We start from the raw sequence: 24,973 nt of genomic DNA, 5'->3' as shown, positions 1-24,973 counted from the left end.
AGAAAATGAATGAGTTCCTCAGTTTAGACATCAGTATTTTATTTACATTATTCATAACATTTTTTTGTCCCTTTTTTTTGAAATTTTTTTTAAAGAATTTTCTCTGTGGGGACAAAAAAAAAACAAAAGTGCAAATAATACCAAACATTTGATTTTCTCATTACACGTAATAACACTGCGCTCACGACACTATTGTGCACGAGCAACGTTATAAAAACAAAAAAAGACAAACGTGACTCTTTCTGACGGAAGCTTGTGACTTCATACGGAGGTACAGATCTCCTCCTCCTCCTCCTCCTCCTCCTCCTCCTTTCACAGAGGAGGTGAAGGCCTACACACACCGGTGTGTCACGGGGAGGACGGGCTCGGCGTACGTTGCACCGCGAATGCCCCGTAAAACACTTTGTGGGCTTCAGTGCTGTGTTCAGGTGCACCCGCCGTGTGGTTCATGACAGATTTACAACGGCCTCTTGGGACGGTCGTCACGGAGACGGTGAGACTTGCTATGCTTACGTTTTAGTTTTAAGAGTACGAGTACAAAATAAGGACAAATAAACGGCTCATTTATTTTTAACGTGACATACGAGGCTCGGAGGCCAGAAACGGCATCGACTTGACCGGTGGACTGATTCTGAAACGGGCCCCCGGGACACAAAGTTAAAGACCTCTAGAGGACACACACTTCATGTTCCCCTTGTTCCAGTCGATGGCAGCCTCGTAGGAGTAGTTGTGTGTCTCTTTGTAGCCGTTTCGCCTCTTTTCATTGTCAGGAGTCTCTTTGTAGCTGTTTCGCATCTCTGTGTGGTGATGTTGAGTCTTTGTGGCTGTTTTGTCTCTTTGTAGCCGTTTTGTAGCTGTTTGTGGCTGTTTCGCATCTCTGTGGTGAAGTTGAGTATTTGTGGCTGTTTTGTGTCTCTTTGTGGCTGTTTTGTCCCTTTTAATAGTCGTGAGCTTCTTTCTTGCATCTGTGTTCATTCTGTGTCTCTTCGTGGCTGTTTTGTGTTGATTTAAGTCACTTTGTAGTCGTCGTGCGTCTCTTTGTGTCTTTTCTGTGTCTCTTTGTGTCCTTTCTGTGTCTCTTTGTGTCCTTTCTGTGTCTCTTTGTAGTCGTTGTGCGTCTCTTTGTGTCTTTTCTGTGTCTCTTTGTAGTCATCGTGCATCTCTTTGTGTCCTTTCTGTGTCTCTTTGTGTCCTTTCTGTGTCTCTTTGTAGTCGTCGTGCGTCTCTTTGTGTCTTTTCTGTGTCTCTTTGTAGTCATCGTGCATCTCTTTGTGTCCTTTCTGTGTCTCTTTGTAGTCATCGTGCATCTCTTTGTGTCCTTTCTGTGTCTCTTTGTGTCCTTTCTGTGTCTCTTTGTGTCCTTTCTGTGTCTCTTTGTAGTCGTCGTGCGTCTCTTTGTGTCCTTTCTGTGTCTCTTTGTAGTCATCGTGCATCTCTTTGTGTCCTTTCTGTGTCTCTTTGTGTCCTTTCTGTGTCTCTTTGTAGTCGTCGTGCGTCTCTTTGTGTCCTTTCTGTGTCTCTTTGTAGTAGTTGTGCGTTTCTTTGTGGCTGTTTTGCCCTTTTTTCGTAGGCCTTTGTGAGTCTGTGTTCATCTAGAAGCAGTTTCCTCTCTAGTTTTGTTGTCTTTGTGGTGGTCTTTTGCATCTTTGTCGTTTTGAGTCTCCCTGGTTGCTAAGTGTCTCCATAATTCACATTTAGTAGGTGAAGGCCAGGGGGAGGGGGGGTCCCAGACCCTGGGCCCAGTTCAGTAATCCATCCTCGGTTTGACATAAACTCCACTGCCTCCCATAAGTAATACCTGTAGCAGATCCGCCGGGGGTCATAGGGGTCACGGTGAGTTCTGGTTCCTGTAGCCCTTAAACACCGACAGTCATCTGTTCATTAAAACACCGTCACGCGTCAGCTTCACCTTCCACCGCGGAGCCGGCCGATTCATATACAACCACGGTTACAAAATATAATACAAAACAATTGAGGGCCTTGGCTATTGCAACGGCCGGCCGTGATGGCCGACGGCGACACGTGGGACGCTTTGTGTGTGCGTGTGTGTGTTTGTTTACAGTGTGAGCATGCGCGCAACAATGTTTACATATATATATATATATATATATATATATATATATATATATATATATATATCTGTGCAATTGTATTGGGAATATTTTGAATGTGAAGCGCACTTTAAACATGATAATAGTACCAGCCAGTGTGTGTGTGTGTGTGTGTGTGTGTGTGTGGGGGGGGGGGGGTGTCACGAGGAGGAGGTATGATGATGATGATGATGATGAGGAGGGCTTTACTTGTGTCACAGTCAGGAGGGTTTTCATGGTGAGTCTTTTTAGTTTTTCTTCTTTTCTTAGGGAGTGATGATGACTCTCCAGGTGCCTCAGAGTCCAGTGGTGTGCAGTCCCGGGGGGGGGGGGGGGGGGGGGGTGTATTGATGATCTGAGGACAGTCGATCCAGGCTTTGGCCTTCAGCTTGGCCAGCGCCAGCCACGCCGGCTCCGTGGACACCTGCGGCGAGTCGCCGGAGGGGAAGCGCTTCGTCACCTCCTTGACGGCGGGCGGCGACGGCGTGGAGTCTGAGATCTCAACTGCAACAACAACAACAACAACAACAACAAATGGAGCGTTAGCTGCAGAAGTCCATTGGTAGGCGCGTTTTTTTTTTTTAGGCTCATTTTGTGAATGAACTTTCTTTTTTTTAAAACGCCCCTTTGCGACATCTCGTTTGGTCAAAACACACAAAACCCAAAATATTCACGTTAGAAAAGTATAAAACTAGAAAGAAAAATCAAATTCTCACATTTGTGAACCTGTGAACAAAATGTTTAAATTGATTAAATGTTGCAGTTATGATCTAATATAAAATACATTCTAATGTATTTCGATTTTAAATCAATAACAAATGTATTTACTTTTTTATTCATTATCAAGAGTTTCGACATACTGGAAATATTATATGTATTTAAGCATAATCGATATTGAACAAGCTGACGTTTTTTTGGGATCAAAAAGTGGATAAAGTTAAAATTTATTTACTCTAATTTTAAATACTATATAGTAAATAGTATATATATTGTTTATTGTGTGTAAAATAGAAACTATGGAGAATAATTTATAATTCAATAAAATAAAAAAAGAAGCTCGTCCTCATTTCTGAATTCCAGCAATTCTTTGTGGCGTTTCCACTTAACAAATAAAGATTTATTTAAATCAGATTTTTAAAGATATATTGCGTTGTTAGCTTTTAGCCATGCGGGTCCTCACCGGTGACGGAGCTCGGTAGAGTGTTGGCCTTCTTCAGGTGGTCCCTGCGCTCCAGTCGTCCCAGGAGGCTGTCGGGTCTCTTGGGCTCCTCCGGCGTCTGCGCTTTGGAAGACGGACTGTCGCGGCGCCGCTCCCTCGGCTCCCGGCGGGGCTCGGCCAGCGCCACCTGCAGAGGACGCAGAGGTCAGCGCTCAGGGTGAGAGGGGGGGAGAAGACCGAGAACACGTGAACGACGTCGGTGTGAGGCAGCGTGAGGAGGCGCCGTACGCTGTCTCTCTCTCGGGCTTGTTTCTCGGCCAGCTTGATCTCCCGGTGGCTCCGGCGATCCTCTCGGTTCTGCTGCTGTCTCCTGAAGCCCTTCTGCTTCTGCAGAGCCAGCGTTGATCCACAAGGGCCCGGCCTCCTTCTCCTGGACCTTCGCGCTGTTCCAGCGAGTGCCTGCTCTGCAGCGACGGTTTGTCTGCAGGACCATTTGGACAACGCGTTAATCATCAAAGTGGCAAAAAGAAATGCTAGGACAAAAACAGTCCTTCTCGTTCCGACCTTGGCGAGAAAGCTAATTAGCACATTGCCTAAAATGTCGCACTATCCCTTTAAGGGCCTGTGACCACATGGCGCCTTTTTTCCCCCAGATTGTTCCCAAAGAGGAGAGAGATTTAAGATGACGTCACTGTAGCAAATGGAGGAGACGGCCTGCAGAGACGAGCCTCGGTTGTTCGTCTATTCTAACCCTAACATCCACCAATCATCAACAAACTACATCAGAACTCAGCTCTCCTCTCCCACTCCCGCATTCAGAGACCACATGACCCCTCAGTCCTTTAAAAACCTCCACTGGCTCCCCATACAGCAAATAATCCAGTTTCAAGATTCTCCTTGTTGCCTACAAAGCCCTTCAGAACCCTGAACCCCTTCATACCTTTCTGACCTCCTGCCACCTGCACACCCTCCTTCTCTGTCCCTGGGGGGTTCAGGGCCTCCTCCATTACTTGCCCCTTCTATTGTTTGTCTTTTAAACTGCCTTGAGTACCTTTTTAAGGCGCTATACAAATCAAATTATTATTATTATTCTGTCACCCTACCCTTATTTTTTTTTAATCTGTTTTTCATGACAAAGACCCCCAAAAAACGCCCATTTGTTGGAGCAGGTATGTCGTGCGGACACTGAATGTCGGCAGCCCGAATAAATCAAACCGACCTCTCTTGATGAGCTCCGACTTCCTGTCCGCCTTCTCCCTCCAGGGGATGTTAATGGAGGGGAAGAAGGACCTCTTCTCCTTCGGGCTCCTCCTCCACTTGGACGTGGCCCTGGCGGTTGCTCCGGTGCAACTGAGCGACCGCCGACGGCTCGGCGGGCCCCGCCCGTCTGGAGCGCGGGCTCGCCGGGATTCCCGCGGACCGCTTTGGGCAGCGGCGACGGCGGGGGGCGTCGGGGAGGCTCCGCCGGGTTTCGGCGATGACGTCGGCCTCCGGTACATCGGTGGCTTGGAGAGAACTTTCTCGCCTTCGCCGTGCGCGGCCGGGCTGGTAGATTTACCCGGTTTTGGCCCGAGGGGCGGCGGCGGCGACGGCGGCGGGAGAGGCGGACGCGTGCGAGTTCTTTCCCGCCGCGACTTCTCTCTGAGGCGACGTGGGACTCGTGGATTTGTCGGAGAAGACGGAGGAAGCGTCGGAGTCCGGCTCGATGGGGGTGAGAGGTGAGGGCACGCCGTCGAAGCTGTCCCCGGCGCTGTATCGCTTCTTCCTCTTCTCGGTGGACTGTTCGCTGTGAAGCGGAGCGAGAAGTTGGTCCTCCTCAGCTTTATGCCGAACGGCGAGAGCTGGTCCTCGCCGTCCGCCTCTCTACCTTCAGACGCCTCCGTCTCCGACTCCGACGCCTCGGATTTGGCTCCGGGGCTGGGGACCAGGAACGAGGGAGGTCTTTGGCGAACATGCACTCCTCTGAGCCTCTCTCCGCGATGCGGGACGGTTTTGCTCGTCCTGCTCTGAGGTTTGCCGGTCGGAACCGGCGAGGTGGCGGCGGCGTCGGGCGCGTCAGACGGAGCGGTCGGCCTCCTCTCCGGCGTCCTTCTCGTCGGCGCCGAACACCTCGGAGTTTCCTGTTTGAATCTCCCGAACTTCTTCTTCGCCGGGGTGATGGAGAACTTGGCGCTGGCCGACATGGTCTTCCTGAGGTTGGTGTGGGAGAACGCCGCCGAGTCGGCGTCGGCGTCGGTGTCGGCGCCGTCGGGCTGGTTCTTGCCCGCGTCCGGGTACTCGCCGTATTTCCCCTCCTCCACCCCCCTTGAATATCTTCGACCTGATGCTCGCCCACTCGGCCAGGACAGAACTGGTCCGTGGAGAGTCGAGGGACTCGTTGAGCGATTTGGTTTTGCCGGACTTGCGGTCCGGCGAAGTCTTGCTCTTGGTCGGCGGCGTTCCCTGCGCCTTCCGGTCGTCCCCCAAAACCCAGCAGGACATGCAACGCCGTGTCTTTGATCTGGTTCAGGTTGACGGCCGTCCCGCAGAGCTGTGCGCCCGTCACCAAGATGGCGGTGTGGGGGACGTACGGGGACGTCGGCAGGTTGGGGGACTCTGGGCCTTTCGGAGGAGGAGGAAAGAGGAGCAGGAGGAGGCCCGGGCGCTCTCCGTTGCTCGGACACACTGCCGCCCTGGTGGGCTGGACGCCGCCGGCGTGACGGGCGTCAGGTGGACCTTCTGGAACAAAAATCTGTTTTCCCCGGAGGAGACTTTGAAAGAGAAAGGCCTCTGTCTCTCCTCCATCTCCCTCCAGCGCAGCTCCTCGGCCTTCCTCTGCTCCTCCTGCTCCTTCCTCATCTTCTCCTCCGCCTCCGCGTGCTTCTTCTCCTCCGTCTCCTGCAGCTCAGCTTCTCCGCTTCCTCCTCTTTCTTTCTTTCCTCCTCTTCCTCTCTTAGCTTTTCTCTTCCTCTCGGCCTCGAGCTCCCGCTGCCTCCTCGGCTTCCTCCTCCTCCTCCTCCTCCTGTTGTTGTCGTCGTTTCATTCTCTGCTCTTCCAGTCGTCTCCTCTCCTCCTCCTCCCGCTCCTCCCGCATCCTCCTTTCCTCTTCCTCTCTGATCCTCATCTCCTCCTCCTCCCTCCTCCTCCTCTCCTCTCTTGAGGCTTCGCTCTTCCTCCTCCGCCGCTCCGCTTCCTCCTTCTCCTCTTCCTCCTGTTTGATGTCCTCCAGCTCCCTCCTCCTCCTCGTCTCCCGTCTCTCCTCCTCATGGAGTCTCTGTTTCTTGAAGCTTTCGAAGGACTCGACGGACGCTCGGCGTCGGTCGTCCGAGGAGACGCTGGCCTCCTCGGCGTCCTCTGGCACCGCGCCGGGAATGGAGACCTCCTGCAGGTCCTGGGAATGAGGAAATATGTGCTATTATGGTATGTCACTTTTAAAAAAAAATGTTTAAAAGGTTCGGGGAACGTTGCAAAAAAAAATAACGACAGGAGGCTCACCTGTGCGAAATTGCCGGTGTTTCCGGGACACCCTCTGGTTTTTGGGTTTGACGGACAGCTTGTGCTTGGCGGCGCTGTTGTCCAAGCGAGGCGCCGACTGGGGCACGGAGTCCAGGTTGATGGACTCGATGGTGCCGGCGGGCGAAAGGACTCGTCTGGACCTCGGGGACCTCACCGGGGGGGCGCTGTGGGGTCCGGCCTGTGGAGCGCCCTGGACCTGCTTTTGGGTAAAAAAGATCAATATTTAAAGAAATTAAACTAACAGATATCACCATGAAACTTCACAAGTTCATGACTTACATTAAGACAATATTTTTTCTACTACACGTTTTCAGATATTCAATACTTAAATATGTAAATTATGCATTATCTTATTAAATATTTGCACATTTTCATACGTTTCCAGAACAGAAATGTTAACTGGATCAAAGATCTTTTACAGAGAGAATTTATTTTATATCAAATCAGAAAATACTGTCAAAAAATCAATTCCTCCATATTTTAATTAATAAAATGTATAATAAATGAGTCTCTGAATGCTGTGTGAACAAACCCCTCTGCATACCCCAAATCTCAAAAAATTATAAATGCATGTTTCGCCTTAAAAATGGACCCACACACGAGGTAAAAAGGTTGTTACCTTCGGCTCCGTCGTTGCCGGTTCGGTTTCTACCCGGGCCAAGACCCTCAGGGGGCTCGGGGGAACCTCTTCCTCATCTGAACTCCCCTCGTCTCCCTCACTCTTCCTCTGAGACGAAGGCCTCTGGCCAAACTTGATGCCTTGTGCTATCTGCCTCTGTTTGGACACGAAGAGAAAGCGACACACGTGACGCATGCAGACGGACGACGAACCGTCCTGAAACAAGTGCACCTGATTCCTCACCTGATTCCCCATCTACAGATTCCCCACCTACAGATTCCTCTACAGATTCCCCACCTACTGATTCCTCACCCGATTCCCCACCTACAGATTCCCCACCTACAGATTCCCCACCTACAGATTCCCCACCTACTGATTCCTCACCCGATTCCCCACCTACAGATTCCCCACCTACTGATTCCTCACCCGATTCCCCACCTACAGATTCCCCACCTACAGATTCCCCACCTACTGATTCCTCACCCGATTCCCCACCTACAGATTCCCCACCTACTGATTCCCCACCTGATTCCCCACCTACAGATTCCCCACCTACAGATTCCCCACCTACAGATTCCCCACCTACAGATTCCCACCTACAGATTCCCCACCTACTGATTCCCCACCTGATTCCCCACCTACAGATTCCCCACCTACAGATTCCCCACCTACTGATTCCTCACCCGATTCCCCACCTACAGATTCCCCACCTACTGATTCCCCACCTGATTCCCCACCTACAGATTCCCCACCTACAGATTCCCCACCTACAGATTCCCCACCTACAGATTCCCCACCTACTGATTCCTCACCCGATTCCCCACCTACAGATTCCCCACCTACTGATTCCTCACCTGATTCCCCACCTACAGATTCCCCACCTACAGATTCCCCACCTACAGATTCCCCACCTACAGATTCCCCACCTACAGATTCCTCACCTGATTCCCCACCTACAGATTCCCCACCTACAGATTCCTCACCTGATTCCCCACCTACAGATTCCCCACCTACAGATTCCTCACCTGATTCCCCACCTACAGATTCCCCACCTACAGATTCCTCACCTGATTCCCCACCTACAGATTCCCCACCTACAGATTCCTCACCTGATTCCCCACCTACAGATTCCCCACCTACAGATTCCCCACCTACAGATTCCTCACCTGATTCCCCACCTACAGATTCCCCACCTGATTCCCCACCTACAGATTCCCCACCTACAGATTCCTCACCTGATTCCCCACCTACAGATTCCCCACCTACTGATTCCCCACCTGATTCCTCACCTGCAGGTTCCTCACTTTATCCGACACGTTTTCCTGGGACATGGTGTGATCCGGACCCGGCTCGGCCGCCGGCTCCTCCGGGATGAAGATGCTGTCGTGCGAGAGGGCTCGAGAACCGATGGGATTCAACTCACTGCGGAGGGAACGAGAGCGTCTTCAGTGCTGTGGGCCATTCATCCACTCATCCATTCATCCACTCAGCCATCCATCCATCCATCCATCCATCCATTCATCCATTCATCCATTCATCCATTCACAAACAAAACAGAACGGCTGAAATGGCGTCGGGCCTTTTCAACGCCCTGTTCTCAGCATGTTGTGCAACCGCGTCGTGAAAATAAAATAATCCATCTGGATGAAGGCTGCAGGAAGGTTACATACTTCCTGTATAGGCCCTCAGTAATAATAATAATAATAATAATAATAATAACAACACCTGTGGTTGCAGCTTTTATCAGCAAAAATATGGCAAAAAAGGACAAATATGTGTAAAAACAATGACCCTTTTATCTGAGTAAATACCTCAGATCTTGACTGGACTCCTCATCGTCGGACGCGACCCCGTTGCACACCCCCCCGGTGGAGAAACCGTCCTTCAGCTGCGCTCCATCGAAGCCCCGCTTCGCCTCCCTCTTCTTCTTCCTCCCGAAGAGTCGTTTGAAGGGCTGGAATTTGCCCTGTCGCCTCCTCTCTGCCGGCACAAAGACAACGGATGACACTCGCAATCAGATCATCAATCTTCATAACTCGACCCTCGGGGGCGAGATAACGAGCAGGACGGTGCCTCTGGGAGGGTTTCTGTACCGTGTGTGTGTGTAGATGGTGAAAAGCAATTGATTTAATTAAAGGAAAACCAAACAGCAGATGGAATGAGCAGAAAACCTCGGCTCTGCGGTTCATACTCATTCATATTTAAAAGGAAGTGGGAGAGATGAGAAAGGAGCTCAGACAGCCGACGCAGCTTTAGAGAAATCCGTGTCAGCAGTTTGAACCCACGACGACGTCCTCGTGAGTCACTCGTATCACATTTGAGCTGCAATATTTCTAAAAGATATCAGCTCTCCGAGATGCACACGGGGCTGTAATCAACTTTGATTGCTTAATGACTCATTATTATGTCTATCGGTCTATTAAAAAGGCAAAATGCCCCAAAAGATAATAATAAAAAGACAGAAGAGGCTCAGAAAGACCACAAAGACACCAACACGACAAACGGATGCAAAGAGACACACAATTATTACAAAGACACACGAGGAAACCAGAAAGAGACTCAAAGTGACTTAACATGACCACAAAGAGACAAAAAGACACAAAGCAACTAAGAGACTCAAAGGGCCTACAAAGAGACACACAACGACTACACAAAGGAAACTACAAAGAGACTCAAAATGTCTACAAAGAAAGAAAACAACCACAGAGACACAAAAGGACTACAAAGAGACTCAAATGGACAAAAGAGACACACAAGGAAACTACAGAGACTCAAAACAATGACAAAGTAACATGACTACAAAGAGACAAAGCAACTAAGAGACTCAAAGGGCCTACAAAGAGACAAAAACAAACCACAAAGACACAAAAAGATACAAAGCAACTACAAAGGGACTCAAAATGATGACAACAAGACTTAAAATGACTTAACCACCACAAAGACACAAAAGGACTACAAAGCAACTACAAAGGGACTCAAAATGATGACAACAAGACTTAAAATGACTTAACCACCACAAAGACACAAAAGGACTACAAAGAGACTCAAAGGGACAAAAGAGACGCACACGGAAACTACAGAGACTCAGAATGACGACAAAGAGACATAACATGACTACAAACAGACACAAAACAACCACAAAGACACAAAAAGACACAACGCAACTACAAAGAGACACACAACCACCACAAAGACACAAAGCAACTACAAAGAGGCACACAATGATTAAAGAGACACACAAGGAAACTACAAAGGCACTCAGAATGTTCCCAAAAGGTAAAAAACAACAACGTTTGTTGTTCTTTATTTCCTCGTCATCCATGAACTCTGGAGCCAAACTTTCCCAACGACGTCATGTTGTGTGTCTGTGTGCTGGTGGAGGTACACTGGATGCACTGGAGTGGGTGAGGTTACCACGGCGACTCCGCACCGCGCTGCAGACGGCGTGCTCAGGGATCTGTGGGTATCCCTTTCAGAGCTATAAGTAGCAACTGGTGTGGGCTTTCACTGCCAGAGGCATCATGGGAAATTAAACAGTCAACTCATTTGCCCACGTTGTGTGTCTTCATTTTTATTTTTTTTATTTTTTTTTGCGTGGGAGACTTTAAGTGCCGTGAATGTATAAATATACTGAGGACGATATGAATATGGAGAGAATGTGGGAAGTATTCAGTAATTATGCCTTCATTTGTTTCTTAGTATCAGCCCATGGATGTGACACAAAATGATGACTAAGAGACACGAAGCAACAATAAAAGACACAAAATGATGACTAAGAGACACGAAGCAACAATAAAAGACACAAAATGACGACAAAGAGACACGAAGCAACAATAAAAGACACAAAATGACGACAGAGAGACACGAAGCAACAATAAAAGACACAAAATGACGACAGAGACACAAAATGATGACAAAGAGACACGAAGCAACAATGAAAGACACAAAATGACGACAAAGAGACATAAAGCAACAATAAAAGACACAAAATGATGACAAAGAGACACAAAGCAACAATAAAAAGATACAAAATGATGACAAAGACACAAAATTACGACAAAGAGACACAAAGCAACAATAAAAGACACAAAATGACGACAAAGAGACATGAAGCAACAATAAAAGACACAAAATGACGACAAAGACACAAAATGATGACAAAGAGACACGAAGCAACAATGAAAGACACAAAATGACGACAAAGAGACATAAAGCAACAATAAAAGACACAAAATGATGACAAAGAGACACAAAGCAACAATAAAAAGATACAAAATGACGACAAAGACACAAAATTACGACAAAGAGACACAAAGCAACAATAAAAGACACAAAATGACGACAAAGAGACACAAAGCAACAATAAAAGACACAAAATGACGACAAAGAGACACAAAACAAGAGACACAAAGCAACAATGAAAGACACAAAATGACGACAAAGAGACACAAAGCAACAATGAAAAGAGGCAAAACAACCACAGACCACAGAACAATGATTACAAAAGGACAAACAAATTAGACAAAACAACAACAATACAAAGAATTGCAGAAAGACCACAAAACCAAAACAAAGAGAGGCTAAAGTATAAAGTCTGTGCCTAATACTACAATAATGTAGCCTACTTTATTTAAATTGAGTTTATTTTATTTGGTTACGTAATTACGTAATCTTTTTGATATTGTTTTTATGCATCTAACTAACGTGGCAAAAAGAGCCCACGTTGACGCCGGTCTCCTGTGAACGTTCTGCAGTTCAGTGTTCACGTGGATTAAATGACGGTGGTAGTTCTGAGATATATATATATATATATATATATATATATATATACTACAGAGCAATTGAGATGTTTTCAATCTTCTTCATAATTATAATTTTGAATGTAGGACCTGGATGTTCACATGACGGAGATATTAGCTTTAAATGTGTCCGTTTTATGTTTTGGGTAAGAAGGACTCGAGAAAAAGAGATAATGGTCTTTTTGCATTTTCCTTTTTTTTTCTTCTTAACACAATTCAGGATTATTAAAACCAGCGCGTGGATATTAACGCTCGTTCTCCTCCTCCGTCTAAGTGCAGCGACGCGACACCGAGGTTCTGTTTCCGTGCAGAAAAGCTCTTCCGGCTGTTTTTTTTCCTACTCTGGTACGAAGCCCATAATGCATTGCTGCGGGCACGCTCACGCACCCATGCGTGAAACGAGAAAGGGCACTTTATTTATTTATTTGTTCACCCTCTGCAGAGTCACGTGACCGGGGAATGTTTCCCCCATCTGGTGAAGGAACACGAACCAGCTGGGGGCAGGAAGAGCTCGTGATTACGACTTCCTCCACAACACAATGTTCTAACGGCAACACCAGCAACTCTTCTTCATCGGAGATACAAAGGTTCTTAACTTGTAGAACATTATCTGGACTAACTTGGAGCTAAGAAAGTGACAACAAAAAGAGCATAAAGAGTGAAAACAGCTGTAACAGAATCGGCCCAATTGAGGAGATGAGAGAGGTCGGAACCACAGCGTTAAACGCGTCATCACGCCATGCAGCTCTTAAAGAGACAGCGCTTGGATACACTGTCGCTTTAAGACGTCGCCAAAAGCACTCATATATACATGTATGTATATATATACACTGTACATATATATATTTTTTGGGTTCCTCTTTACCTGGGCCTTTGGATTCGGTTACCTCTAAAACCACGTCGTGCTTAGTTTCCGTGGCGTCCGTCGCCATGGTCACCGCACACCCCTCGGCTGCGGTGAGAGGAGGAGGAAGCGAGCGTGCGGACGCCATTATCGCCTTTGCTGCAAAGGGGAAGGGGGGGGGGGGGGAAAGGTGGCGAGGTGTGAGCGTTTCCATCGAGGGCAAAAAGAAAAGAGATCAGCGCTGCGGCCACTCTGTTTGTTTGTTTGTTTGTTTGTTTGTTTGTTACTTGATGTCGTAACGGTGGTACTAAAAAAAGTCAGCTGTACGTCCGAGGCTAAAAAGCAGATGCAGACAAAGTCACCAAACAGAAGTCGCCAGCATCCAAAAGTCTGGTTGTGGTAACCGACTCGAGTTCTACCGGGTCGCCGGGCAGCCGGTGTTTCAGGTTAACGAGTCACCGTGTTAACTGCTGACCTTTTGCCAAATTCCTCCCGGAGACCTAATTGGTCGGCGAAGATAACAAACAAAGATGAGTCTGTGTTTAAAATAGATTGAAGGCTTTCAGGAGGACACCGTTATATGTTCTGTCACTACCAGCAACCACGGAGTCACCAGTTAACACGGTCACTCGTTAAACCAGAACACCAGCAGCATCTATGTTCGCGAGCTATTAAACGTGTTAACAACTGACTGTAGCTCTTATTTTATAGCCGAATAAGGTCAAACATCCGGGTCTCTTCATGGTGTTTGACTTTCTGTTCATGGCCACAAATCACAGTCTCCTGACCACCAGGGGGCGACTCCTCTGGTTGTATAGAAGTCTATGCTTCATGTGTTAAAGCTGCATTCTCTCTCCTGACCACCAGGGGGCGACTCTTCTGGTTGTATAGAAGTCTATGCTTCATGTGTTAAAGCTGCATTCTCTCTCCTGACCACCAGGGGGCGACTCCTCTGGTTGTATAGAAGTCTATGCTTCATGTGTTAAAGCTGCATTCTCTCTCCTGACCACCAGGGGGCGACTCCTCTGGTTGTATAGAAGTCTATGCTTCATGTGTTAAAGCTGCATTCTCTCTACTGACCACCAGGGGGCGACTCCTCTGGTTGTATAGAAGTCTATGCTTCATGTGTTAAAGCTGCATTCTTTCTACTGTTCACCAGGGGGTGACACCTCAGGTTGTATAGAAGTCTATGCTTATGTGTTAAAGCTGCATTCTCTCTCCTGACCACCAGGGGGCGACTCCTCTGGTTGTATAGAAGTCTATGCTTCATGTGTTAAAGCTGCATTCTCTCTCCTGACCACCAGGGGGCGACTCCTCTGGTTGTATAGAAGTCTATGCTTCATGTGTTAAAGCGCATTCTCTCTCCTGACCACCAGGGGGCGACTCCTCTGGTTGTATAGAAGTCTATGCTTCATTGTGTTAAAGCTGCATTCTCTCTCCTGACCACCAGGGGCCGACTCCTCTGGTTGTATAGAAGTCTATGCTTCATGTGTTAAAGCTGCATTCTCTCTCCTGACCACCAGGGGGCGACTCCTCTGGTTGTATAGAAGTCTATATAAATGACTCTACTTCTCTTGATTTATTCCCTCAGTAAACATTGTAAACATTAGTTTTTGGTCTCAATCTCTAGTTTCAAGTCTTCTTCAATACAGCGTGATGTTCATTTAGTAAATTATGGTCATTTAGAGTCAGACAGACCATAAAGCAGGGGATGCTTTAGGGGCGGGGCTACAAGGTGATTGACAGGTCGACGCATCATCCCCCAGATACATGTTTACATCTCACTCACCACACAGATCCTCAAAGTCGACGTTCTTTCACCACCGTTGTTTACAAACTGTGAACAACGTCCGTGTCTCATAATGAAAGAGATGATGAGCGACCAGCCAAACCACCGAACCCGACCAGAGGTTTTCTGATGTGCAGCGGCAGAGTGTGTGTGTATGTGTGTGTTGTGTGTGTGTGTTGTGTGTGTGTTGTGTGTGTGTGTGTGTGTGTGAAACCAACCGCAAGCAAACCAGAGAGTCTGAGACAGTACTGAGAGAGAGAGAGGGAGAGCCATGCTGTCTCCAGTAGGATCAGCATGCCGTGGAGGGTGATTGGATTGTGTGTGTGTGGTGTGGGAGGGGGGGGGGGGGGGGGGTAGAGCTTGACAGACTCTCTCAGAAATGTCTCGTCCCCGCAAATAATATCTCTTTGTCCGGCCGCCGTTGGAACAAGGAGCGAACGACCATGTTTGTTTGTCACGAGAGAGACGGACGTGTGAGAGAGAGACTCTTCTCTTGTCTGTTTATTTACATGAGGCTTTGGCTGCAAGTCCGAATGTGTAAAGAACAAGTGTGTGACCCTGTTTTACGTGTGTGTGTGTGTGTGTGTGTGTGTGTGTGTGTGTGTGTGTGTGTGTGTGTGTGTGTGTTTGCAGCCTTATTGCTGCAGCGAAAACAAGAGCAGCCTGGAGATGGGAGAAGCACGAGGAGCGGCCATGTGCTCCACAGAAGCATGAGAGATGTGCCTTTGACGAGGATACAGCTGCATCACGCGATGTTCAACCCTCCCCAATCCCCCAGGGTGGGGGTTGGTGGGTAGAGAGGGGGGGGGGGGGGGGGGGGCGTTGTCTAAAACGACCCACATCGCCGTCAACGACGTCAACTACCAAAGTCCAAAGTCATCATGCCGTTCCCCGTGTTGCAGCGTGACCTCACAGCGCAAGCAGCTTGCTGACAAAGCAGATAGATTGAAGGGGGGGTGGGGGTGCGGTGGGGTGGGGGGTTACCTATTTCAGCTGCACAACTCGAGACGGCTGCGCACCACTGCAGTAAAACCTTAGGGAACATCGATCGGCCCCTTTGTTTTTTGTTGTTTTTGTTTTTGTTTTTACCCAGACGAGCGCCGCCGCCGCCGCCGCCGCTCTCAGATGAAAACTTTGGGAGAAAACGTGAAATGAACACAGAACAGAGACAATAAAATAAAACACACAAAGAAACAGGAAGTTTGGTGTTGTTTAGGTCCGTCGGTGCACTCGCAACCAGGAAACATGAGCATGGGATGGATGAGGAAGCATTTCTGAACAGGAGAACATACAATAATCTATATTGTACTCATCATCTCGGGGTCTAAACAGGCGGCAACTTCCGGTTCGGGAAAAGTGAAGCCAATGCTTCTACTGACCCACCAGGGGCGACTCCTCTGGTTGTATAGAAGTCTATGCTTCATGTGTTAAAGCTGCATTCTCTCTCCTGACCACCAGGGGGCCACTCCTCTGGTTGTATAGAAGTCTATGCTTCATGTGTTAAGCTGCATTCTCTCTCCTGACCACCAGGGGGCGACTCCTCTGGTTGTATAGAAGTCTATGCTTCATGTGTTAAAGCTGCATTCTCTCTCCTGACCACCAGGGGGTGACTCCTCTGGTTGTATAGAAGTCTACGCTTCATGTGTTAAAGCTGCATTCTCTCTCCTGACCACCAGAGGGCGACTCCTCTGGTTGTATAGAAGTCTATGCTTCATGTGTTAAAGCTGCATTCTCTTTCCTGACCACCAGGGGGCGACTCCTCTGGTTGTATAGAAGTCTATGCTTCATGTGTTAAAGCTGATTGAGAGGTCTGTACCAGAACGCAGCCCAAATATGGTCCCCTCCGTGAATTGCTTGCAATACATATCAGGTGTGTGTGTGTGTGTGTGTGTGTTTGTGTGTGTGTGTGTGTGTGTGTGTGTGTGTGTGTGTGTGTGCGTGTAAAGCAAGTCGCTACACGGTGGTTCAAACTGACTCAGTCATCCGGTTCACATTCCAATCAAGAGAGTTCTCGTTCTCCGGTCCGGATGTCGAATCGTGTGCGTCACCAGAAACTCTCTGTATTTTAGGCATTTATTAATTCAAATACGACAATTTATTTCAGTGGTCAGGAGAGAGAATGCAGCTTTAACACATGAAGCATAGACTTCTATACAACCAGAGGAGTCGCCCTAAAGGAAAAGTCAGAGGACCATCAACGTCAGTAGGTTTCACAGCCACCCCATCCTCTAGCTTATGAGATATTTCCCTTTTGTAGCAAAGCAATGGATCACCCAGACAACCGACATCCCTCGAGCCACCGCACTACCAGCATGGTTTTAATAAAACAACCTCCTTAGAGGTACAGAACCAGCAGCAGACGTCACGCTGTGAGGCTCCGTTGGCATGTTTCCGCTCTCCGTGGCCACAAAAGGATTTTAGCGCGACACGCAACATGTATCACGTGACCGTGGTGATCTGTTTCCACATGAGCCAGGTTGGTCACTTAAGCCAAGTGGACCAACAAACAAACAAACAAACAAACAAACAAACAAACAAACAGACAGAACGAATAACGAATGAATCACCCAGAACAACACAAGCTGATCACAATGGTTCAGAAAAAAAAGAAGAAAAAAAAAACAGGAATCTATGCTGAGCTATATTAAAACCTGCAAAAAAAATTTTAAAAAACGATTTTCACCTCCCACTTCAACCGCTATTTGTTGTTTTGGTATTTTTACTTCCGGTATAAGAAATGCCTTCTTACCGTCCTGCAGCGCGCGAGGGTATCTGCGAGTGTGCGGCCGCTCCACCTGCCTGCTGTCACTGCGGATCTAGGGCATTACCTGGAGTCAGGTGTCAGAGATGCAGTGTAGGTGTGTGTGAGTGTATGTGTGAGAGTGTGTGTGTGTGTGAGAGTGTGTGTGTGTGTGTGTGACGGCGTAAACATCCCCCTCGATTATTCCCACGTCGATGATGACAGTTTGGATTCGATTCTCTACGACGCAGCCACAGACTTTAGGAATGGAAAGAGTCAGCGATGCGTGTTTGAGTGGAGCACATGTACAGTCTGATGTGGGGGGGGGGGGGGGGTCCTCTTGTGTCTGTGCTGAGGAGGCACAAAGTGACACTGTGTGCGCGACGCCAGGTCGCCCGCCCCCGGGGAGAACAGAGCGGCATTCATCGTCTCCGCCGGCCGACGGACACAAAGGGTTTCGTTGTGACGGGAAACGAGTTCGGACCGTTTGCGACGCGGCCGCTGCTTGTTGTTCTCGGTCATGAACGGAGAGCGCTTTGTAGGACACTTCCGGTTTCCAACGCCCCCCCTCCCCCCATTCAAAAGGCCCGATCTCAAAGTCACCCCTAAGGCCTTGAACCCTGAACCCTCAGGAACTGTGGGGGTTTTTTGGTTGTTTTTTTTATACTCCCTGATTTGAATGTCTTCCAGGCTACTGACCACCAGGGGGCGACTCCTCTGGTTGTATAGAAGTCTATGCTTCATGTGTTAAAGCTGCATTCTCTCTCCTGACCACCAGGGGGCGACTCCTCTGGTTGTATAGAAGTCAATGCTTCATGTGTTAAAGCTGCATTCTCTCTCCTGACCACCAGGGGGCGACTCCTCTGGTTGTATAGAAGTCTATGCTTCATGTGTTAAAGCTGCATTCTCTCTCCTGACCACCAGGGGGCGACTCCTCTGGTTCTATAGAAGTCAATGCTTCATGTGTTAAAGCTGCATTCTCTCTGCTGACCACCAGGGGGCGACTCCTCTGGTTGTATAGAAGTCAATGCTTCATGTGTTAAAGCTGCATTCTCTCTCCTGACCACCAGGGGGCGACTCCTCTGGTTGTATAGAAGTCTATATAAATGACTCTACTTCTCTTGATTTATTCCCTCAGTAAACATTGTAAACATTAGTTTTTGGTCTCAATCTCTAGTTTCAAGTCTTCTTCAATACAGCGTGATGTTCATTTAGTAAAATATGTTCATATATAGTCAAACTGACCATAAAGCAGGGGATGCTTTAGGGCGGGGCTACAAGGTGATTGACAGGTCTCTACCAGAGACGTATATGTCGCAACCACGTCGCTCCTCCAGATATGATCACTTCAGTTTATCGGTTGCAAAAATAACCCAAAACAACATGGCGACGACCATAATCCTCTCTTACACATTATATTTTTAAAGATGTTCTACATCAGAAAGGCACTAATATCTGTACAATAGTCTTTAAAATACTGCGTTCGCTCGTAACAGTGATAAGATACTGTTCCACATCTTAGACCTGAGCATTTAACTCACTATTTCTCAAACAGTTAGTTGTTAGTTTCTTTGTAAAATACAGTTTTACATGCAAAACAACAACAAAGCAACGCTTTGGGTGAAACGCTCCAAGTTCATTTAGAATGCCGGTCTTTTATCATTTTAACAAGCAGCGAGTTCAATCAATCAACAATTAAAAAACGGGCACGAAAAAACCAAACGAGTCAGATCCACATTTGCAGGTTTCTATCTGAGGTCAAAGGGCGTTAAACGACCGAAATAAAAATGGAGGACGTCTGTCTTTGCGAAGACAGTCGGACGTATTTTGGAGAAAGAAAAAAAAAAGTATACGTTTGATCAGTGATTATTTGGTGTGTGTGAGAATCCAAAACCCAAATATATCATTGTTTGGCACCGTGTTTCTTCTGCTAAACACGCGCACACACACACACGCACGCACACACACACACACACCACACACACACACACACACACACGCGCACACACACGGTGGTGTGTCCACTATGAACAGCTGATAGATTTATAACTGACACACAAACCATTCCCAGTCAAACCAGCAGCATAAATCCAACAACCAGCAGCCTGTGAATTCATTTCAAAGTGCCATCTGTCTCTATACGTCTCAGCACCGCGCACGAGCCCACTCACGGTGACAGTAATGCATTATTGATAATAATAAATAAAAAAAAGCCTTTAAACGACGGTTGAATACATCATTACATGTGTGTTGGTGCACGGGCCTGCAAGCATATGGCTCGCGCACGGTGGTCCAGCTGACTCACACATAGAGGGGCTGTGTGGTGCCCGGTTCAGGAGACCGTGGAAGAAGCACATCACCGTGGACCGGGAGCGCGTGGATCGATACGTACCCGTTGGAGGCGGATCACCGGATTACACGCGATTAATTACGGTAAACAAAATAATTAAAAATAAATAAATAAATAAAAGAAAAGGCGCGCGGGTGGAACAAAGAATCTGGCCTTTTCTTTTCTCACCATTAAAGCCAAATTGCGTTACATCGATTCACGGTATTTTCTACACGCGCACACACACGCGCATACATTTTAATAAACGAGTATTCACATATTGTTGGCCTGTTGACATCGGGCGTTTGCGCATTTACAGTCGGATCAAATTGCTCAAAGTCCCAGCCCATTTATACAGCGCACGTGCGCAAACGCGCGCGCACAAGCACACATCTGCGAGGGGATGGGAGCAGGAGATGTGTGAGCGGGTCAGTCAGAAAAATGATCCACCGTGGACAAGGTCACGAGCGGAAATGGAAAACAAATAATAATAATAATAATAATGAATCGATCACACGGACGAACAATGAGGAAGAGAAGAAGAAACAAGAGGAACGATATCACCACCTCGCTCCGGCGGCTCCTCCCGAGCTGCTCCGACCCTTTTGTGTTGCTGATGCTGCTGATGCTGCTGCTGGTGCGGGTGTCCGACAGGGGAGACGCACGCACGCACGTGCGCACGCACAGCCAGTCCCCGCGCACAGCTGCACACGCGTGCGAGGCTTGAGGGGGGTGAGGAAGGGGGAGGAGGAGGAGGAGGATGGAGACGGGAGGGTGTGGCAGCGAGCGAGCGGGTTCGGTGTGCAGCGCCTAACGCACGCGCGCCACCCCCCCCCCCCCCCCCTCCCCCCCCCGTCACGACGCGAGCGCGTTACTGTCACGTCACGTCGTTGATTTCGGAAGTAATAAAAATAGACGACGACGAACCAATGGAACCAATGACGTAACCACCCCGAGGAATAAATAATAAATAACAAAACACACTCCCGATGGAGTTCACTGGGTGTACTGAAGTGACTTAATCGACCTTTTAAAAATAAATATAAAAATAAATATAAAAATAAATATAAAAATAAATATAAAAATAAATATAAAAATAAATATAAATATAAAAATAAATATAAATATAAATATAAATATATTTATATTTATATTCATATGTATATGTATATGTATATATATATACACAAATATATATATATATATATATATATATATATATATTTATACTGATCGTGGTGGTGAGGGTCTGATCGTGGTAGTGAGGGTCTGATTGTGGTGGTGAGGGTCTGATTGTGTAGGTGAGGGTCTGATCGTGGTGGTGAGGGTCTGATTGTGGTGGTGAGGGTCTGATCGTGGTGGTGAGGGTCTGATTGTGTAGGTGAGGGTCTGATTGTGTAGGTGAGGGTCTGATCGTGGTGGTGAGGGTCTGATCGTGGTGGTGAGGGTCTGATCGTGGTGGTGAGGGTCTGATTGTGGTGGTGAGGGTCTGATCGTGGTGGTGAGGGTCTGATCGTGGTAGTGAGGGTCTGACCGTGGTGGTGAGGGTCTGATCGTGGTGGTGAGGGTCTGACCGTGGTGGTGAGGGTCTGACCGTGGTGGTGAGGGTCTGATCGTGGTGGTGAGGGTCTGATCGTGGTGGTGAGGGTCTGATTGTGGTGGTGAGGGTCTGATCGTGGTAGTGAGGGTCTGATCGTGGTGGTGAGGGTCTGATCGTGGTGGTGAGGGTCTGATTGTGGTGGTGAGGGTCTGACCGTGGTGGTGAGGGTCTGATCGTGGTGGTGAGGGTCTGATCGTGGTGGTGAGGGTCTGATTGTGGTGGTGAGGGTCTGATTGTGTAGGTGAGGGTCTGATCGTGGTGGTGAGGGTCTGATCGTGGTGGTGAGGGTCTGACCGTGGTGGTGAGGGTCTGACCGTGTAGGTGAGGGTCTGATTGTGGTGGTGAGGGTCTGACCGTGGTGGTGAGGGTCTGACCGTGGTGGTGAGGGTCTGATCGTGGTGGTGAGGGTCTGACTGAAGATGGACTCACTCTTAGAGATATCAGGTGAGGAGTTCAGACACCTGGAGGGAGCTCTGAGTGGAGACGCTGCTACTTCCGGTCGAAAGGGACCAGCTGTATATCTCATGTGGTCTGAACGCCTCTGCCCCCCCCCCCCCCCCCTCCTGAGTATTGTGGCCCTTTCTCACATGTTCTGAGATTAATCGGTTAATCAAGAAGATAATCGACAGATTAATTGAGAATTAATATAATCGTTATAGTTGCAGCCCTGAGAGAAGTTCCTTGATCAAAACTAATATAATCTCTGCACCTGAAAGCTTGTTCTAGCGTCTAAATCTCAAAGCATGAATAGATGTCTTTGATCCATTATCTCCGTATTACAGGCATTAAAACACGCAGCAGCCCTTCAGAATCTGAAGAGACCTTTTTGATACACGTGCCATGCAGGATTAAGACAATTCCTTCAACCAAATGCCAGGAAACGTGCAGAGGATTAATATCAATATATTACATTTTTACGGAAATAGGCTTTAAAGATATAAAATGTGTTAAAACATAGATCTATGATTGATGCGTAGCTTTGGAGGACGGGAGGACGTCTTTCTGCAGTTGGAACAGCAACTGACTTGATGACGTCATCACCTCAGCTGAGTTTACTCCAATTATTCACTCTAAAGTATTTTTATAGTCAAACAAAATATGACAACCCTTCTTTTTTCATTTTCCTTTAAATATATAATTATTTTATTTTGAATTGTGTGTGTGTAAATATATATATATATATATATATATATGTGTGTGTGTGTGTGTGTGTGTGTGTTACGTCACATATACGTATATATATATACGTATATACATATATATATATATACATATACATATATATATACATATATATATATATACATATACATATATATATTTAATATACATATATATACATATATATATACATATACATATATATATACATATATATATATACACACACACACAGTTCACCGTACCATGTGTGTAAAAAAACCTTTTACTATGGTTTTAAATGTATTTTTTATTTAGTTTAGCTATTTATTTGTATTTAGATATAGAACCTAAAGAGCTCAAATAAACTGAATTTGTGATTCGTGATTCATTTGAGCTGTAAAAGTTAAAGATAATCATGCTTAAGAGTTATTTCTCGTATTTATATCCGAGTATTTGCGGTAAATTACAAATATATATATATACCTTTATATTATATACCTTTTATATATCTTTTTTTATATATATACTTCACCTTTCAGCTAAACTTTGGCTAAACCCTGAGGAACTACACGTCCCAGCAGGCATTGGGGTACTTCCGGGTCCCAAAGGAGTGGTCGAGGACAACTGATGGCAAAAAAACTTATTCTGCAAATAAGCAGCCAGTGTAATTCTGACAAAATAAAACATGTCCTGAATGTACGACATATCACAAGAGTTGTTTTTATTTATTATTCTTTTTATTGTAGCCAGTTAAATTGTTTAAGATGAGAACTAGACACACAGCATTTTAATGTGTTTTAATGGGGGGAAAAAAGGAAACAAAACTGTTCCACTTTGAAAGTCCAACACGGAAACGTAGAGCAAGTAGACACACAATAGTTGTATTTTGTTTTAATCTAGAAAAAAAAAAAAAAGTTTTATTTTGAAAGTCCACACGGAAACGGCTCCGTCTGCGCTTGCACACAAGCTCCTGAAGTTAAGTATGGGTACGTGGTAGGCAACCAACTGTTGCCCCTCGCGCGCAGAGCCATATAGTATAGTATAGTTATATATATATATATATATACACATATATATTATATACACATATACAACTAATACGATGCTTCCCCGCCGGCCGGACTGCGGGGGGACGCGGACCGGAGGAGCGTCGCGCGGCGGCGGCTCGGTGGTCAACTTCAGGACGGCGGGGACCGACTCGGGCTCCGGGCGCCGCGGCTCCGCGGTGCTGCCGTCGGTGCTGACGTTCCTCGTGATCGTGGCGTCCGGAGGCCTGCTGCTCATGATCGAGAAGGGCATGCTGAGCGGCGTGGAGACGCCGGCACCCCGGGGGGACGGCCAGCGGCCCGGGGAGAAGAAGCTCGGCCCGGCTGGTGTGGACGTGGACTCGCAGGTACTTAGGGATGTGTTGGAAGAAGAAGAAGAAAAGTTTCGTGGGTGGGTTTCTTTCTTTTGGGGGGGGGGAGGGGGACCATGCAAATATATATATATATATATATATATATATATATATATATATATATATATATATATATTCAAGCCTTAAGACAAGATCACGACAACACATGCTGGAAAGCGCCTTTTAAAAGAAGAGTCTCCGACTTGTGTTCCCTTTTAGATCCTCCAGGAGATCCGCAACCGGACCATCCGGACCGTGTGCAGCCAGAAGAACATGCCCCACAGCGTCTGGGACCTGAGCCCGCTGCAGAGGAAGACGCTGCTGCAGCACGTCCTGGTGAACGACCGGTACCGCTTCCTCTACTGCTACGTGCCCAAGGTGGCCTGCTCCAACTGGAAGCGGGTGCTGAAGGTCCTGAACGGCGCCCTGGAGAGCGTGGACGTCAGCATCAAGATGGACCACCGCAACGACCTGCAGTTCCTGTCCTCCCTGAAGCCCGAGGAGATCCGCCACCGCCTCAAGCACTACTTCAAGTTCATGTTCGTGCGCGAGCCCATGGAGCGCCTGCTCTCCGCCTACAGGAACAAGTTCGGGGAGATCGAGTCCTACCAGAAGAAGTACGGCGTGGAGATCGTGACGCGCTACAGGAAAGGCCCGCGCCAAGGACGCCGCCGCCGCCGCCGCCGGCCCGCGTGAAGGGCGACGACGTGACCTTCGCCGAGTTCGTCCCGGTACCTGCTGGACGAGGACGCCGAGCGCATGAACGAGCACTGGATGCCGGTGTACAACCTGTGCCAGCCGTGCGCCGTGTCCTACGACTTCATCGGCTCCTACGAGCGGCTGGAGGACGACTCGGAGTTCGTGCTGCGGCGCGTCGGGGCGCCGGCCGCCGTCCGCTTCCCGGAGAGGCAGACGTGGTACAAGCCGGTGACGGCGGAGACGCTGCACTACTACCTGTGCGGCCTGC

General features: G+C 47.7%; 2 protein-coding genes across 2 annotated transcripts in view; one reads left to right on the top strand and one right to left on the bottom strand.

Annotated features, from left to right (window-relative positions):
• Positions 1-1,828: 1,828 nt before the first annotated feature.
• Positions 1,829-20,454, bottom strand: cracd (capping protein inhibiting regulator of actin dynamics). The gene is given in 28 exon segments (XM_034530466.1): positions 1,829-1,855; positions 2,386-2,594; positions 3,271-3,421; positions 3,538-3,651; positions 3,653-3,694; positions 3,696-3,730; positions 4,469-4,553; positions 4,555-4,638; positions 4,640-4,696; positions 4,698-4,814; positions 4,816-5,042; positions 5,045-5,188; positions 5,191-5,233; positions 5,235-5,312; positions 5,314-5,367; positions 5,370-5,552; positions 5,554-5,715; positions 5,717-5,844; positions 5,877-6,131; positions 6,134-6,172; positions 6,205-6,626; positions 6,732-6,943; positions 7,364-7,519; positions 8,653-8,785; positions 9,175-9,343; positions 13,028-13,165; positions 15,780-15,927; positions 20,432-20,454. Coding segments are annotated over 27 exon segments (3,525 nt in total). The 5' UTR covers positions 15,841-15,927; positions 20,432-20,454.
• Positions 20,455-23,574: 3,120 nt separating this feature from the next.
• The window catches only part of chst14 (carbohydrate (N-acetylgalactosamine 4-0) sulfotransferase 14), a 1,530-nt gene continuing 131 nt past the window's right edge, over positions 23,575-24,973 (top strand). Inside the window, 4 exon segments of the mRNA XM_034530906.1 lie at positions 23,575-24,000; positions 24,226-24,687; positions 24,690-24,734; positions 24,736-24,973. The exon segment at positions 24,736-24,973 is cut by the window's right edge and continues 131 nt beyond it. Coding sequence (XP_034386797.1) covers positions 23,710-24,000; positions 24,226-24,687; positions 24,690-24,734; positions 24,736-24,973 — 1,036 coding nt within the window. The 5' untranslated portion in view covers positions 23,575-23,709.

The sequence above is a fragment of the Cyclopterus lumpus genome, chromosome 4 (assembly GCF_009769545.1).
Source record: "Cyclopterus lumpus isolate fCycLum1 chromosome 4, fCycLum1.pri, whole genome shotgun sequence".
NCBI classification, from domain to species: Eukaryota; Metazoa; Chordata; class Actinopteri; order Perciformes; family Cyclopteridae; genus Cyclopterus; species Cyclopterus lumpus.
Note: the sequence above shows the minus strand (reverse complement) of the source record. Positions and strands in the feature narration are given on the sequence as shown.